The sequence below is a fragment of the Seriola dumerili genome, unplaced genomic scaffold (genome assembly GCF_002260705.1).
Source record: "Seriola dumerili isolate Sdu_G_001 unplaced genomic scaffold, Sdu_1.0 BDQW01000073.1, whole genome shotgun sequence".
Taxonomy (NCBI): domain Eukaryota; kingdom Metazoa; phylum Chordata; class Actinopteri; order Carangiformes; family Carangidae; genus Seriola; species Seriola dumerili.
Window position 1 is genome coordinate 3,245,751 of NW_019174328.1, and position 17,582 is coordinate 3,263,332.

At 41.2% G+C, this 17,582-nt stretch overlaps 1 protein-coding gene across 1 annotated transcript in view; it reads right to left on the reverse strand.

The window, feature by feature from the left end:
* Nucleotides 1-17,582, reverse strand: part of LOC111220775 (adhesion G protein-coupled receptor A2-like) — a 57,810-nt gene that overhangs the window by 23,250 nt on the left and 16,978 nt on the right. The window contains exons 3-6 of the mRNA XM_022743994.1: nt 5,499-5,570; nt 3,104-3,175; nt 2,797-2,868; nt 2,188-2,351 (exon numbers count right to left, since the gene is read on the reverse strand). Of these exons, the coding sequence (XP_022599715.1) occupies nt 2,188-2,351; nt 2,797-2,868; nt 3,104-3,175; nt 5,499-5,570 (380 nt within the window). The remainder of the gene's footprint in view (nt 1-2,187; nt 2,352-2,796; nt 2,869-3,103; nt 3,176-5,498; nt 5,571-17,582) is intronic.

The following is a 17,582-nucleotide window of genomic DNA, read 5'->3' on the forward strand; positions in this document are numbered from 1 at the left end:
TATAAAACAACGATGACGCCATAGAAGTGATGGACAGGCCGGCATCATCATTTGTGCTCTGCGTAAATGGTGAGCAAGGCCTGGACCTTGTCGTCAGTCCATCTGTCGTAGACTTTCTTCTCCTTCTCGAACCACGATGAAAAACAACAGTATCGAATCAAAACAAAACAGCTGGCTTGCAGCTGCAGGCTTTTAAACACGGTGTGTGAAATAAAATGCAGCAAGTACTCAACCAATCAGAAATGTTCAGCACTGTGGACCACACCCCCCAAAGTTCCTGAACCTTTGGAAAGTACTGCACCCCAACCAGGGACTTTTTTGGGGGTCGATCAATTACCCTAGAACTAAATTTAGACCCTGGTTGCTGCGGTTAAAACGCGCATAGTTCTTCAAAAGGTTCCTGGTTCCTGGGGAAAGTTCCTGCAGTGGAAGTACATCTTTGGTTTGTATGTTGTCGGGCATGGTCCTGCTCCTGCCAAACCCCCTGCACACCTGCTTCTGATCAGCTCATTAACTCAACAAGCCCCTGCATTTTTTACACCCCAGGTTTTCACTATACTCTTCACCAGACTGTACATTGACTCATATGGTACCATGTTATGGAAACCGTCTAGTTTTTTGTTCATGGTTCCTCATGTCACATTTGACTTCAGTCTAACTATTGTTTGCCTGTGCTCCAGATTCACCTTCACCTGTACACCAGAACCCTGCCTTGCCCAGCTCCTCCGTGTATATGAACTCCAGCCTGAGAACTGGGAGCTAGCCAGCTCAGCTTTCGTCCCCCAGTCCCTCCAGTCCAGCCCATTTCCCTTCTCTGCTGCCCATCCCAATCTCTCCAGCAATCTCAGCTCCATCCTGAAGCTTTTCCTAATTTTTTACAATAAACTGCCTTTGTTACTGCGCTCTTCTGCCTCAGTGCCTGAATTCTGGGGTCCAGCAAAAGCTTTACTTTAAACATAACACACCATGTAGTTCATTTATAGTAAACACCCAGTAGAACCACACAGCCCAGGTGTCCTCACAAAGGGCTCCACTTCACTATCAGCTAGGCTCCTCTCAGTTCTTAGTTCAAAACTCCCTACAGCATTCATAATTCATTACAGTATTTTATTTTTCCTTCAAAACAGACAATTGCAAACTGCTTATCTTGAAATCAGACAAATCAAGATGCCTCTGCAGCCTCTTGTGAATGATAAAAGAAACAAAGAATAATTCAGATGTCTTATATCCTGCCATTGTTTTTGCTTGATAAAATCAACAGTGTGAGAATATGTCCCCTCAAGGAAGATAACTTTTCAAACACTTCCTATCTGACAAAGTCTGTAAGAGAGTCAATTTCAGGACTCCGAGACCTGCTGGCTTTCATCAAGGACTAATTTACACCTGGGACGCCAGGTGGAATCAATTTATTAACTAATTAACAAAAGTGCTAATTATGTAGAGCATTATTTGTGGACTGTGGGTAGGTTATTATTTTTGATGCTAAAAATTCAGTCTGATGCAGGAAAAAATAAGTATATATATATATATATAGTAAAAGTTTTGCTATTGCCAGCTAATATTAGCATTAACAGCTGCTGCCAAGAGCTTTGTTGCATTTACAAGACCATAGGTTGTAATACTCCCTCTGGGCAGACTGGATGCTATAGTGACTTCTTGTCAGAAAGTGAGAAGACAGGCCAATCGTCATAGAGTAATAGAAGCAAAACAAGAGGCTCTTGGCAAATAAAGGAACAAGGTTTGACCCTGAACTTGCAACATTTCCTCAAGGCTAGTTAGAAAACTGACAAATTGCTCCTTTGAATACAAAATATCACATGTTGAAAGATTTGTCAATTTATTTTTTTGCACTAAATGCTTTTCTTTACATTTAATTTTTTTTCGTTAATTTTATATGAACCTAAATAAGGAGCTATTTATAAGGTTTCTATGCCGCCAAATGTGGTTTCTTGACTGTCTCTTGATAAGACCTTCAGCCATCATTGTGTTTACAAGACAAGGGGTTCTTCAGGGCAGACTGGAATTGGAAGTTAGTTCTGAACATGCAATGTTTTTTCTAGACTAGAAAGTAAAAAGGTGTTAAGGCTAACACTGGCTGTGTAGGAATAGCAAAACTTACAGATAGCTTCTTTAAAAGCCAATAAGTACCGCCCGTCTATGTTAACCTCACACAATTATTATACTTACCGCATCTGAGTTGTTGTTCACGTAGGTTGCGAAACTCCAGGCCGTGGAGGTGGGTGGGGAACACACACACTGTGTCATTCCCAATCCTCACTGAGTTGCTCCGGGCCCAGAGGAGCAGCCACTTCAGCTGACAGTCACAGAATAAAGTCTCAGTGTGGAAGTGCCTGATGGGACATACCAGCATACAGTTAGACAACTGTGTGCTTGTGTTTCGTGGATTTGAGCAACCTTCCATTGATTTCTTTAATTCAGTGGCTGTTTGTCACAGCAGGTATTATGACAAGTCATATAACAGGAAAACACAGGTGTAATTGATAAAATTAATGATGGTTTCATTCCATTTGTGTGTGCCAGTTCCCAGGCTTACTGGCTCACCTACGTGGAACAGAGCCATCGTTAATGTCATTAGTTACACCTGTGCTTCTCCTGCTATAATAAGAGAAAGTATCTGCAGTGAAAACAGCTTGTAACTTCCTGACTTTTTTACAATTGCCACTGTACACTGAACAATAACAACTTAGGTTTGATTATTTTTATTTTTTTAACCACAACTTAGGTAAGTGAATGTATTTAATGTACATGTATGTGTAGGCTATGTGTTTGCCTTACAGCACTCTGAGAGCCACGAGGTGTGTAAAAAGTCCCACGGTCAGCGTGGAGAAGATGTTCCCAGATAAATTCCTGGTTGTGGAAAATAGGAAAACACACACACACACACACACACACACACACACACACACACACACACACACACAAAGACATTCATTCAGAAACAGACCACTCTTCGCAAGCACCAAAACCAAATTATGTATTTTGTTATGCATTACTAAGGCCATATCAAACACCATATTCTCTATACCGTGAAAACTGAGCATAAAGCAGGGCTATTCATGTTTTCAATTTAGGGATTACTCACAATTTTGAGAGGTTGCCCAGATCGAGAAACATTTCAGGGGAGAGACAGCCAATCCTGTTGTTGGATAGGTCCCTATATGGACAAAAAAGGTAAATCAAGAAGAACATCCAGCAGGTCATGTGGTAAATATAAATTTAACTGATATTGTAGTCACAAGAAGAGACAGGACAAAATAGGAATCATCAGCAAAAATATGTGTCTGTGTTTATATCTGTTTTCATGCATACTTGCCTTCTTAAAACATAGGGAACTTGAACAGCTGTGAAAGCTGTGTTAGTAAACCAGTGCCATGTTCATTCATCTATTCAACGTCCTGGAATATCTGTCCTGACCTTTTGTAACCTTTTACTCCTCACATAACCATTGCTGGCATACACACCCCAACACACACACACACACATGCAAACACAGCGGGCTTCCGTATGCAAGTAGCTAAGCGCTGTCGCGTCCATGGCTCCATGCCCTCGCACTCTGTAATTAAAGAGCTGCTTTGCTGGAGCAGCTGTGGGAAAATAAGCAGAGCACTCGAGTAATGACCAGTTGGGGAGCACTTAAATTAGCACTCTGCTGCTCCCCGAGCCTGGCGCACACGCGCCCCAAATCAGCTTGGATAACTCACTGCTTGCATCCCTGCCAGCCCAGATCCCACTAACTATCAGGCTGCAATCATGTCACTCACTCTGAAGCCTATATGTAGAAAGCCAGGATGAGAGTAATCATTGAAAAGATTGCTTGAGAAGAAGAGGTCATCATAAACGAAGGGGGAAAAAAACTCTTTTCTACAGCTTTGTGCATCTTTGCATTGCAAATAAGTTTGTAAGACACAACATTTTACGTAATTTCAAAAGACCAAATTTGCACACTGTTAATTAGAAAACATTATAAAACTTTGATAAACAAGAAAACACACCATTGCTCAATTCAATACACTTATAGAGTTTTGCCACTACACCTTAGAGTGGTTTGATCAATAGCTTATGATGGCTGGGAGTGACCTTCTACAACCTGCAAAGGTTAAGATCACATGACAAACCGAGGCAGCCAAAGGCATGAAAAGGCACATTTTTAAAACTATATTCAAACCAAAGAAATGAGAAAGAAAATAAACATTTGTAGCAAGCCTAAGCTCCCTCCTGACTGATTCTGAAAATAAAAATTAAATATAAATGAAAGTTATTAATTTTTTTCAGTTCCTGTATTATAGTTGTATTATATGCTCAAGAAAAAAAAATGTGAAATGTGTCAGTTTTAATATTTTTTGATAAAATCTCATCAAAAATTCAAAATCAACCCACAGCAAGCTAATAGTGGTCAGTCAGCATGTTAGCAGATTAGGTCACTAGCAGTGGTGCTAGCTTGGCAAACCCCATCGGTCCCATGATCGTTACCTTGCAGGCTGTAGCGGTCCATCAAGAGTTTCCCTGTGGTGGTCAATGTTAGCAAACTGTAGCTACATTTACCTGTGTAATGAACTGAACTTTCTGTGCCAGCTTGCAGACTTTACCCCCTTTCCACTTGTACTACTCTTAAACAATATTTTAGCCCAGGCAAGAATGGTGATCTGCTACCATAATGTGACTATTAGGAGTTGGGTGCATTGATAAACAGCTGTTGGTGCTAATTTTCCAGTTGGGTGCCAATAGATTGGCGCAACAAGATGACATAATTAAAAGAGCAGCATTCAAGCCTCAAATGGTTTCATTAATTTGCGGAACGTTACAGTCTGTTTCATCTGCCACTGTTTTCCTTCTCCTCAGTGGAGTGGGAGCCTCAGTGGTCATTTAAGTCACATGCTTCATTAGCTTACGTCATGATTTATCCGTTAAATCTGTTTCCATTGCATGTTGTCACATTCGACTTTCATTGATACACCAACTTTCCTACATCAGCCAAGCCTAAGAACTTTTTGTGTTATTTCAAGTTTTTTTTTCCACTCTGTTTTTTTAATGCTTAAATTAAAAATGCGCATAAAAACAAGTGGATGGCCCCATATCTATAGTCTCAGCAGAGGGTCAGTAGTTCTAATCCCCAAATGCTGAGTGGAGGAAGTGAATGACAAGTGCTCTCCTTTTCCTTAACCCCTCCAGCTGATGTGCCCTCTGGCAAAATATGAAACCCTCCCAAATCACAGCGGGCAGCTCCCACTTGTGAATGTGTCTGGCTGTATGAACATGAAGGAAGGCGCTGCTTAAAAAACGGCCCTCGGTTAGTTGTGTCTGGATAATGAAAGTTCACAAAAGCCTGAAGTAGTGGTTTCAGAACATTTGCCTCAGTTAAACATTTCAGTACTCTCTTCACTCTGCAGTTAAGACACTCCTACTCGTTGTCTCTAAAACCAGAGGACTTGTCCCTGTGTCCCCTGGAGAAGGCTATTACAAGGCTTCATCATACTTACAGTCTCCTCAGAGCCAACAGACCACGGAAGGCCCCGGGCTCCACTGTGCTTATCAAATTATTCTTCAGGTCCCTGGAGATGAGAGACAGAGAAAGGAAGAGTTAGCAACGACAGTTAAGCTACTGATCATCTATCTATCTATCTATCTATCTATCTATCTATCTATCTATCTATTTATTCTCTGCACTGATTTAAAGAGGCGGTTAGGCATTAGTTTTGAGCTCATGCTTGCTGACTGTATACACCCGAACCTTCCAAGGAAATGTGATTCATTCAAAACATGCATGAGGATGTTTATAGTTCTCACAGAGTGCAGTCTACACAATAATGGTTTGCGATCAGCTGGGAATAAAGGGAAGGACTCGGTTTTTCAAGCTGCAGGAAAGAAAGAAGATTTAAGTCTAGCATAAGGACAACTTTGAGCAATATCAAACCAGAGTATGAAAAATAAGAGCGCCAAGCGTCAACTTATGCTATTCTTAAATAATTTTTGAATTCAAATGTTACCTTTGTTCCTATATTATTCTAATAATAAGGAAATTCATCAGTGAGTAAGCTTGCACCTGTTAGCTGGACAGCACAAACTATTTCCTGCATTCTTAAGACCCAGACCACATCCAGACAAGAGGCAAAAACACACATGTTGCGGTTTTCAGCCAGGCACTCCTTGTCCGCCCCCACTGACTATACCCCAAAACCTCTGACGCTACTAAAAATGGATCTCAGAAAAATCTCCTCTATGGGTTTTCTCTGCAGGCCAAAGAAAACTTCCTGAAATTGTGTCCCTGGTTTCCTCTAACTCTACACTGTGTGTCCAGTGTGATGAGAATGAGAAGAAAGGTAGCGCCTTCCAAATGTGAGCAACAATGTAGCCCAAAACTTTTTTTAAATTAACAGTCATACAGGCCAAATCAAGGCTGGCCAAAAGAAACAAAACAAGACCAATATAACTATCAGCGCCACAGCCATTGTCCCAAAGTGAAAATAAAAGTAATGCGAGAACTCTGTTTATTTAACATGTGGGACAGTTTGGTTAAAAAATGCTCCCTTTTACCTAACAAAGCAGAAGCTAAATAACTTACTGCACTTCATTCAATACAGGATGAAAGATTTACAGGAGCCGTACAGTACTGCACCTTTCATCTAGAGACATCACCACTACTACGGTACATACACAGTATGAAACGCCTCAGCTGTGGTTGTGTTACAGTAACTGATGTTAATTTGCTCGATGTAAAGCATTAGTTACACATACAGAAGACAAGCCATCATTAGTAGCTGATGAATGACTCCCATCTGTGGTTATTGATCTGTGTCTTGTATTAAATTGTTTGGTACTTGGTTAAAACACACTTTGTCTGCAGCATTAGGACTCGCCAGCACGTAACTCCAACCAGGTTGTAGCCAGACTTATAATGTGTAAATGTGTAATTGACATTCACCTCCTGTATTTCTTTTTCTTTCTTTTTTTTCCATATCATTTCTTTTCATTCGTTTTGTTTCATTTTCATTTTTTAAATTAAGAAGACATCACATCATAGCACATATTCTCTTAATCTGAAATTTGGTAATGAATCTGTGCTTGGTTTAAACTCATCATCTCAACATGCAGCTGAACAAACAACTTTATATTTCTGCTGACTTTTCACAATCAGATTTACTAATGAGATTCTCCAGGATTTGTCATTCACACAATAAAAGGTGTAGCACACCTTAGAATGATCACTGAAGTTGCCTTTCTGGGAGACTAACCCCCTGGTCCAGTCGGGTCAGCCGGAGGCTAGCTCTCATCTCCGCTCTCTCATCCAAACTAGTCTTTGATCATGTACAAAATGCTACAAAAGAGCGGGTGTAGGGTGGAGGTCAGGAGGTCATCCGTTGTGCCGGCAGCAACTCCTTTTATCCTGAAACCGTCTTGCTGCTCACTGCTCTACCGTCTCTGAATTTGCTGAATGTTCAAAACTTTCCACCTCATCGACTGACTGCCTTACCAAGGGTCAGAGGTCACCACTCAGGGAGGCTACATACAGGAAATGTGCTGGTGCACATGTATCGAGGCTGAATCCATTTTTATAATGTACATACAACCAACAGCAGAGACAACCTTATGGGACATTGTTATCATAATATTCACAGAGAAAATAATTGTGATATATGGGTTTTTGTCATTATACTATAGTCCTGTTATTCAAAGTGCACTTAAGTGTCAACTGTATCCTTGTTTGTCTCACTGGCTCCCTGGATGAGGTAATTTTTTAAAGCCATATAAAACACACAATGGCATCCTGGGCAACACAACAACCTTTTATAGTCATCAGACCTGAGCCAACAAGAATCTACAAATAAATGTTATAAATTATGATTGTGTGTTAAACTGCTGGGGCTCCAGACGGGTGGGGTCTGCCACATAATACAACAGGATGAGTGCCAAAAAGTTTCAACAATCAGAGGAAACTATTTGAAAGTGAATTTAGCATCCTTTTCTGTGACTAACTGTCTGGCATGATTGGCAACGTCCTCTGTTAATGAGCTCCACACATCCACGCTCCAAACAGGATAAAACAAACTCAAATAATTATTTGCACAGCATACATCATATTATGATGTTTGTATTGTTCTAACATCAGAGTCCTGTTTGACAAAGTAAATTTTCCTCTGTTGTTTGATGTGGGCCCTCGATAAAATTAACTGGGGACCGTCTGACACCAGGATTACACAAGACGTGATGTCGGACATTATTAGTAGTCATTATTACATACATAATTACATGAATACTCAGCACTCATGAGTCGGACCACACCCATCTTTGAATTCAGCCTTCATTGTGATCTCAACTTCACACTTGAAGGTTTTGTAACTGTGTGTTGCAGGTCGTGACAATATCACAGTGACAAAATCTGTTTACAGACACACAGACATATAAACACCTGCCAAAGTAGTAAAAACTGCCTGTGTGATAGTTCCCACTACAGTAGTTTCCAGGACCACATTTTGCCATGATGACACACAGCTATCTTTGTGGCATTATTGACATACGGCATTCCCTAGCTTCTTACCCTAACCTTAACCATCACAACTAAATCCCCTAACCTAAACCTAATTCTAACCCTCAAACAGTGGTGGGCTTCCAGTTTTTGGACCCCATGGTTATAGTAAAAAAAAACACACACACACACACACACACACACACACACACACACACACACACACACACACACACACACACACACACACACACAATACCAGCTACATTATCGCAGCTGGTAAAAATGTCTCCTACTCCATCACCTGAACAGTTTATTTTTATCTTTTCTATTTTTCCAAGGTACAACACCCACTTTGCATATAAGAAGAAGGAGCACTGACGGTCGTGACCTCAAGAGGTCTCCCTCTCTTCAGTCTCTCTAACCTTCTGTATACACACATAAACAAGGCTGCTGCTACTTGTACTGTAACTTCATTCAGTGGTTCCCAGCTGCTCTGGCCTTGGGATGCACAATTCTTTTCAGTCATTACAGTCAAAATCCAGACATCGGTTACCATAACACTTCAGGTTTATTTCCACACATCGATTCTCTTAACTGCTTATCCTGTTCAGGGTCGCAGTGCATATTGAGTGAGGGTAGCCCTGGACAGATCACCAGCAAAACGCACACAGAGACAGATAACCACCTAGGGGCAGTTTTGAGCTTTCAAGTTACCTAAGTTGCGTAACTCTGGACTGTGGGAGGAACGCCACACAGAACATTCAGGTGACTGATTGAACCCTCTTGCCATGTTAACCACCAAGCTAACTCAGTCATGCATAACAGGATTCCGACATTGATTCTGAAATTAGTCTATTTGGTTGTTATTTGTTGAAACATGTCTTTCTATTGAGATAATTTCACATAGTAAATGATGCCACTGGGATGTTGAGACATTGTTTCTATTTTCCAGTTTATAAGTATTCTCTTTTTAGCAATTGTTAAGGCGACCAGTATGGGTTGTGTACATTTCAGTGGTGGTTCAACAGATGAGAGATCTCCACATTATTTCAATCAGAGTAATGCACCACTACTCACTTAGCTGGTTTGAGTTTCTCAGTCTGATTGTCTAGTTGTATTTTGACATGTTCTTATAATAAAATTCTACACTTCCTATGTACACACTTGCAATGTTTCACAATAACAGCCCCCCAGAAAGAAGACATGCCACCTGAGGCTTTTAATGTAAAACAGATAGAGATAGCACTGAATGTGCGGTGGCAGCATACAGCAACAACATAATAACAGCGAAGTGGAGCAAATCAGAAAACAGGGAGTCTTTTTACTATAGTATATTAAATATACGTACAGAGCAGGGGAAAGTACTGACTCTGATAATAGTCTGTCTAAAATAAAGACTTGGTTTTCTCTTCAGTTGAGGTAAACAAAGGCCCTGGCCACAATTTGAGAATTTATGCTACACACACATACAAACAAATGATAACTACCTTTGGGGAGACTTGCCCCACATATCCGTTGTAGATACAGCTGGAGCAGCTCAAATGAGATGAATGTTTAAACAATAACCATTTTCTACTCCCCCAGCCCTGTGTGTTTGAAGAGCAGGAGCAACCCTCTGTATAAACTCCACCATTTGTGGTTAATGTTTGAAAAGCTACTGAAGTGCTTCCCAATTAATTTAAACTGCACTGTATATCTTAGCCTGCTCAATTTCTCCCGAGCCATGTGACCCTCAGCATATCAGCCTGTTCACTATGTGACACTAATGGGCAGATTCCTCCCTGAATCGAGATGATTATTACCACATCACATAGCCACACTGATACGGAGGTGTGCACACACGTACGCTCACAGAGAAGACAATGGCCAGACCACACACATCCTCAACGCACTGCCTGTAGACAGACCACTGTTTTTCTTTGATAGCAAACGGTATTTCATCATGGACAGTCTCATTAAATGGATCTCAATGCTGATATGATTATCAAAATACCATCTGATTCACAAAAGGTCAAATTCTACATCAAGTATGTAAGCAAATAAAAGTGAAGCTCTCTGTGGCCACTTGGGCACTCATCCAAATGGAAAGTGATGCTGCATGATGAATTCCATTGTATGCGCACTTACTGAAATGAGAAGATGACATACATTCATTAGTATAACTTGTGATGTTTCTCAGCAGCAATGTTGGTAAATCAGAGCATCTGAACATAAAGGCACCTTGTTTCCAGTCAACAAGAAGAATCCCACGTGTCAGACGGCTAATAATCAGGTCAGATCAGTGAGGACATACACACTGTTTTTGTTAAATATCTCAACAACTATTGCCATGAAATTTGGTACACACATTCATGATGTCCACACTTTCATGATTCCTGGAGCCTTTTCCTCTTGAGTTTTACGCCAACATCAGGTTCACATTTGTGGTTTTGATTGAAATGTCCCAACAACTATTGGATGGTTTGCTAAACTAATATCATTCCCATCAAGCTCAGCTGCACTGTGTGTTTAATACTGCCACTACCATGGCTTCAGAGTCTTGCTCACAACTGTGTGGACTAAATTCACAGATTAATTGATAATGAAAATAATCAGTAGTTGCAGCCTGAGTGGAGATACCATAACAAGTACCAATCTAAATGACCCATCGATAGGTCGCTTGTCCATACCCTCGGATACGACCCATAGGAGCCTCACAGCAGCAGACATACCAGTTCCCCAAATGGCCACTTGAGTCTGGCTGCAAAAGTCAATCCCCATAGACTCCCATGTTAAAATGTCCAACTTCACAACAGAAATAAACATGTTTACAGCCTGGTACAGAAGATGGTTTTGGTCTCTATAGCTATCCCCCCCCCTTCCTGACTAAATAGATGATTTCATTAAGGCTTACAGTTATGCATAATTGAGGGCATGCCGCTTGAGTGACAGGTGGGTGAGCGTATGCTCGCCACAAACCAGCATTCACCAAAGTCTTAGCGCCACATAAGCCCCGCCCATTTTGTGATTAGCTGGGAGTTAGGTGGAGTCAGGCTCTGCCAAGATGGCGACGGCGAAGCAGCCCACTCTGAGCTTCGAAACCTCTCTTTAGAACAACGTCACAAGGTTACGTCCATCTTTATATACAGTCTATGTACCAGGCCTTTATCATCATAATAACGATAATGTGACCCATAGGAAGATACCAGTAACAGGCATAAAGCATCTCTGTCGTCATGGTAACAAAAATAAACGATTTCATTTGCTTTAAGCCCAAAAACTATTTGTGTAGGTTCAGGAAAAGGTTGTGGTTTGGGTTACAATAAATACTTCCTCAAGGTTAGAGGACCTTCATCATCATGGTTACAGCAATAAACATACAGTTAAGGTTGCAGAACAGTCATGGATAAAAGAAACTTCGCTAACCATCGGTTTCACACAGGAAACAAGTCTGTCCTCTTCATGACATGGACTTTGTCGCTCTATACACTACATCACCTGACTTCTTTCTTTGCTCCTGCCATAATCCCTGCAGCCACTAGAGGTCACTGAACAATGCTACGTAGCTATGGGCTGCTTGTACAGACAGAGATAGCAGATACTCAGGATATTAGCCATTTATTTTTGTTTTTCACAGCACTGCAACTGACAATGATGCAGCAAATCTCTTACTTGAATTCTCTCCTCCTTCCAGTAAAAACTCTTAACTGGCTCTGTCATGAACTTGACTAAATGTAATGTACATTGGCACCAACCCTGATGCTAATGTAAGATGCGTTTATTAAAACCATTTATTCATGTTAAATATTCATGGGTCAGTTTGCAGATGCTTTGAGGTAAGGCCTGGCCACACGCTCTGAATTGCAGCAAACACTCACCGAGACAGATAACCACTTACTGGGTTGTAAATAAATATGTGTTGACAGGCATTGTGACAGCCTTGTAGCTACCGTTGCCAGAGCATCAAACAGCAATGGACCTTCCTCTATGTGTGTTTGGATTATGGAAATATTACATACAGGACCTGTGGGCATAAATTAATTATTCAACCTTCTTGGCAAGACACACAGCACAATCAAAAAGCCTATTTGAAACAGTCAACACTCATCAATGTAATGCAGGGAATATTTTGCATAAATACTGACGTTATGATTATTTTTATCAATCTATACAGTATATTTAAAATTGCACAGATTTTTAAAGATGTGAGTCTTTGCCACTTCTCTACCTCTGGAGTGCAATTTATTCCTCGTGGGTGGATGAGCAGTGCTTAGGGGATGTTTGCTGGGATTTTCTTAGATTTCACATCTGCTTTAGAAGAGCAGGATGCCACTCACATATGTGAAGACACCTTCATTTCAGCCCACACTTAAACAAAATTAAAACAGTCACATGAAACCAACAGACAAGGCTTTACAGCATATAGAGAAAAAGATCTAAGGGACTCTGAACTGTGAGGAAGATTTACTTTGTTAACAGCTCCACAATTGTATCCAATTTTGGAGTTACTGTTCTCATCCGTGTGAGATATTTCTATCAGAACAAAGCAAAAGGTCAAGGAGAGTGTGAAACAAATTCTTCTAAGAGCTGCTTTTGATCCGAGCCCTCCTGCTCTCTTGCTATTTTTTAAATAGCATAACACAACAAAAAAAGAAACAACTCCCAATGCTCCCAAGCCGCAAATGAATATTATAAATGTTTCTCTTAAATTATGATGGAGTTTACAGCATCCATCTGCTGCTTTTTAATTGTAGGAGACGATCTGTGACTAACAGCGCCAGAAAAGTCAAGCAGAGGCGGGACAGAAGAAGAAATCTGTCTCCTCTGTCTCTCCAAACTTGGTCAGTAAATCGGTCACACCCATGGTGCTCACATGTTTCGCCTCAACTGTGACCCAGCAATGGCCTCCTGTAAAATAACAATAAAAGCATTCATATTTCAAGGCCTCACTTTGATCCATTTAAGGCTTCATCTTACTTCATGTCCTCTCTTAGGTAAACAGAAAAAAAAACAGCAACACTTTTTACATGCTAAAGGAAAATCTGGATAATGTAGACGGCCGCTGCAACAGCAACCTGATCACCAACACGCAAAGCGTGCACACAGTGAAGCGGAATATGAATGTAAATAGAAATTTGATGCAATTATTTATTGATGGTGCACAAAAGACTGAGAAGGTAGTTAGTACTGAGGGGTTAATCAGATAAAATAATTGCACCATTTCAGCGTTTTTGATATTGATGTACATGTTGTTCGTCAAGGATGTAAAATGAAATGGTTCATAATTTGAATATAAGAGGGAAAAAAATCTTTTTACATTTAATTTCTATTTTTTATAATATCCTGACTCAGTTTGAACACATTATTTTTCACATTGACATGATGGCATAAGGATATTGACAGAAGTGACATACTGATATGTATTTAAAATCTTGGACGGAGTGGTCAGCTTTAATGAAGTATTATTGACTCCAATGGATCAATAATATTGTGATTTTTTTCCCTGATGTCCCTGCCACTAACCTCTGACCTTTGACCGACTAGGATAACCCCAGGGTCAGTTTGGTTTATGATCATGTGATCATCGAGCTTTTCCCACCTGCACTCTGCTCTCCAGGTCTGGACTTCAACCTGTCACCCATTCTTATGCACAACCAGGCGGAGGATGTGTCCTTCAGCGGTCTGCCACACCCTCATCAATCACCTCGCAAGGAGACGCGTTCACAAGGAGGACTGAATAAACGTCAACTTGTTGTTGGGAACAACGGGAGTTGCAAAAACTTTAAAGGACGCCTCCTCACACCTCCTGTCATCTGCTTTTCAGAATGAGCAATTGCAGATGCCATTCTGAATTCTGATAGTGTCTCTGCCCTGAGCCGAGGTCCATTCAGTCTGCACAGCCTGCCTCCAAATTCCTCAGGCTAAATAACGTCTGGTCAAACAGATGAAAAAGCAGACCCACTACTTTCAATAAAAAACATTTAGACAGTCTGCTAAGAATAAAAGTACTGGCACATACACCACTGTGTCTATAAAAATAACCACTACTGTAAAGATACTTTGTCTCTGAAGCCAATGATACACAGTATGCCTGTAGCCTGCTTATTTCAAGAGCAGTGTGTACATTTTACAGTCAGAAAATACTTGTACCTTATGGTTATATCAATGCACAGTTTTGTAGTTTAAAGTTACTGTCGGATTGTGTAACACTAAAATCAATCTGTTTTATTTAATCTTCTATTTTTTTTTATCCTGGGTGTGAAAAGTGTGTAGGCCGACTGCAACACCTCTTCTGACTCTATTCATTCTACATGATACAGGTCGTGCATATATTCTATGTAGGTCTAGTAAAAATAATCCTGTATTGTTCAATTAAATGTATTTTCAATCCAATATATCTAATAAAAACATCATACCACAGTGTCAAATTTGCCGTATAATCAGTATGAGAGCCAGCCTCATCTATTTCACACAGATTCTTCACACACTAGGGGTTTTTCTGTGGTGGGAACCCATGATGAAGCAGCAAAAGCGAGATTCAGTGTCCTGACCGGAGAACAGTGATGGGCTTTGTTCCGGCTTTTGCTCCCGTGGGACCCAGTTTGGCTGATGGTAATGGGCTTGTGTCCATATGGGGCGATTCAGGCCATCATCCAACATACAGGGAGCCTCCATTAAGAGAAGGCTATCTAGGCTATAGAGGCAAATCACTTAAAAAGTGTTTTCCTTTGAGAATTAATAAAGTTGCTTATTATCTTTTGCAAAGGACATGAACTCCATGATGATGGTGATAAGTATTAGGATAAACCTACTGAGGTTTGGTAAGTTGCAATGCTAAAAAAAAAATGCCCTGGATGTAATATTATGGAAGGCTTCATGCTAACCTCAATACAGTGGGGGTGAATGGAACTACATATGTGGAACTCACAGCATTGAAAAATTACAGGTGAAGAGGCACTCTACAGATTTTACACATAAAGGTCAGTTTACACGTCACAAGGAGAGTTACACAGCCTCTGAAAACAGTTGTATGTCTTTTGTGGTACTGTAGGAGCTTCTGGGGCATGGAGTTTGAAAGATATGGGCATTTACCTGGCAGGAAGGAAGGTCTAAAAAAAAGAAGCTATTGGTTGCATTGTGGGAAATGCAAGGCTCCAGCTTTTTTGGAGTTTGACCCATACTAGGGACTAAAAATAAGCACATCTTCACCTCAGCTGCACAAATTCCCTTTAAATAATCCACAGAGCAGCCTGTGGACAGTGGAGCCACTTTTTACCAAGAGAAATATATAGTTCTTATATTAAAACTGTGTTGTGTGGCTTTTCTGGAATAACTGGAAAAACACATTTACATTTAGTCATTTCGCAGACCCTTTTATCCAAAGCAACTTACAAGAAAAACACATAGCTATTGATTTTTTATTCACACCAGCGGCATGGCTCTAGGGATGTCAATGTCAGTTTGTTCACCACTTTGCTCTAAACTAAGATGTCTCAACAACTATTGGCTGGATTGCCATGAAACTTAGTTCAGATCTTCATGCTTGCCTCAGGATGCACTGTAACAACTATGGTGGTCATTAAAACTTTTAATCTAGTGCCATCATCGGGTAAAAATTTTGATTTGTCTGTGCCTCACAGAGCTACCAGCGTGGCAGTAGAAACTTTTAAATGCTGTGAGCAATGAAATTCCTTTCACCTCCATAGCCTTGGGGTGGAAGTAGAAAAATGTCTCCACACCAGGACAAATTATCTGCAAAATTATCTGCATGGTTAGATCCCAGCAGTGGTGAATAAGAAAATGTGTTGTGTAATTTGGATAAAATAACTCTCTAATGAAAATTCCATTTCATACACCAAAAACAAACTTTGGGCTCTGGGGTCACCATGTTTCCATTCCTGTCCCAAAAGGTCTGTTTGTTGAGGTACATTGAGTCCACAGCTGCAGCAGGAGTGGTGCAAACACATACACATGCGTTATTAGGCTTGTCAATCAGCTGCCACTCCACCACAACCCACAGATCCAGTCAGTCAGCCAGCCGTGCAGCCAGGCAGTCAGTCGGCCGGGCCAGACGAGAGAACAGCTGGCCGCCACTTTCAACTCACTAGGCTACCTGGCTTGGCGTCAACTGCTAGCGACAGACATATCTCTGCCAAATGCTACATGTGGCAGGACGAATGGACGGGCTGTACCCAGAGCGTGAGGTGAAGGGAAGGGATAGGGCACGCAAACTGCTGCTCCAAGAGGTCAGCCGTAATGAACCCCTGGCTGAGTGTCCTTAAAAGTCTCGCAATCATCTCTCCATCACTCTGGTGGAGCTGGAGGGATGAGGGTAGAAAGGTTTAATGGCACTAATAAGGCCCGGGGAGACAGGTGACATCATCCTGCAAGTCGACCGGCGACACAGCCACCCAAAAAGGAGATGAGGAGGGGGCAGAATTATTCCACTGACATTATTCCAATCTTAATTTAACTGTCAAGCAGTCAGGGAGACAGGGGCCAAACTGACTGCGATAATATTCAAAGCAGTCACTGATGTAGCTTGCGTGTGTGTGTGTGTGTGTGTGTGTGTGATTAATATGTGTGCCTTCATGTGTGAGCGAGAGAGCGCGCGCATACATCTGAGGATGATTGACTGAAAGGGAGAGTTATCCAGCCATCCTCCTCATGTGATTTCAGCCCCTCTCTGATTTCCTCATCATCAGCCAATGTCAGTGTCACCATCAGGTAGAAAACCAGTGATCACTGGGCTGTGCGCAATCAATAGTTGACTCGAAGGGGCAGGCTGGAAGAGCGGGGGAGGCCATCATAGAGCTCATCATCAAGCTGCATGCATAGCAGCCCTCTGGGACATTGCATATATTGTGAGAATCATCAACATGGACTCGACTCCCTGATCTTGCTCTGCATTAGGCCTTTATATGATGCCATATATTATCCCTTTTAAGACATTTACTGTGGCAATTGAGGTTAAGCGTGAGGGCTGAAAGGTGAAAACCACTGGCAAGACTCCTGCAGGGTAAACCCCGACAAGGATCTCCTAATTCCCATTATGTCCCCCAGTGCCTTTCCCCCCCGCTATAAAGCAATACCACTCCTGTGATGACAGCTATTAAGA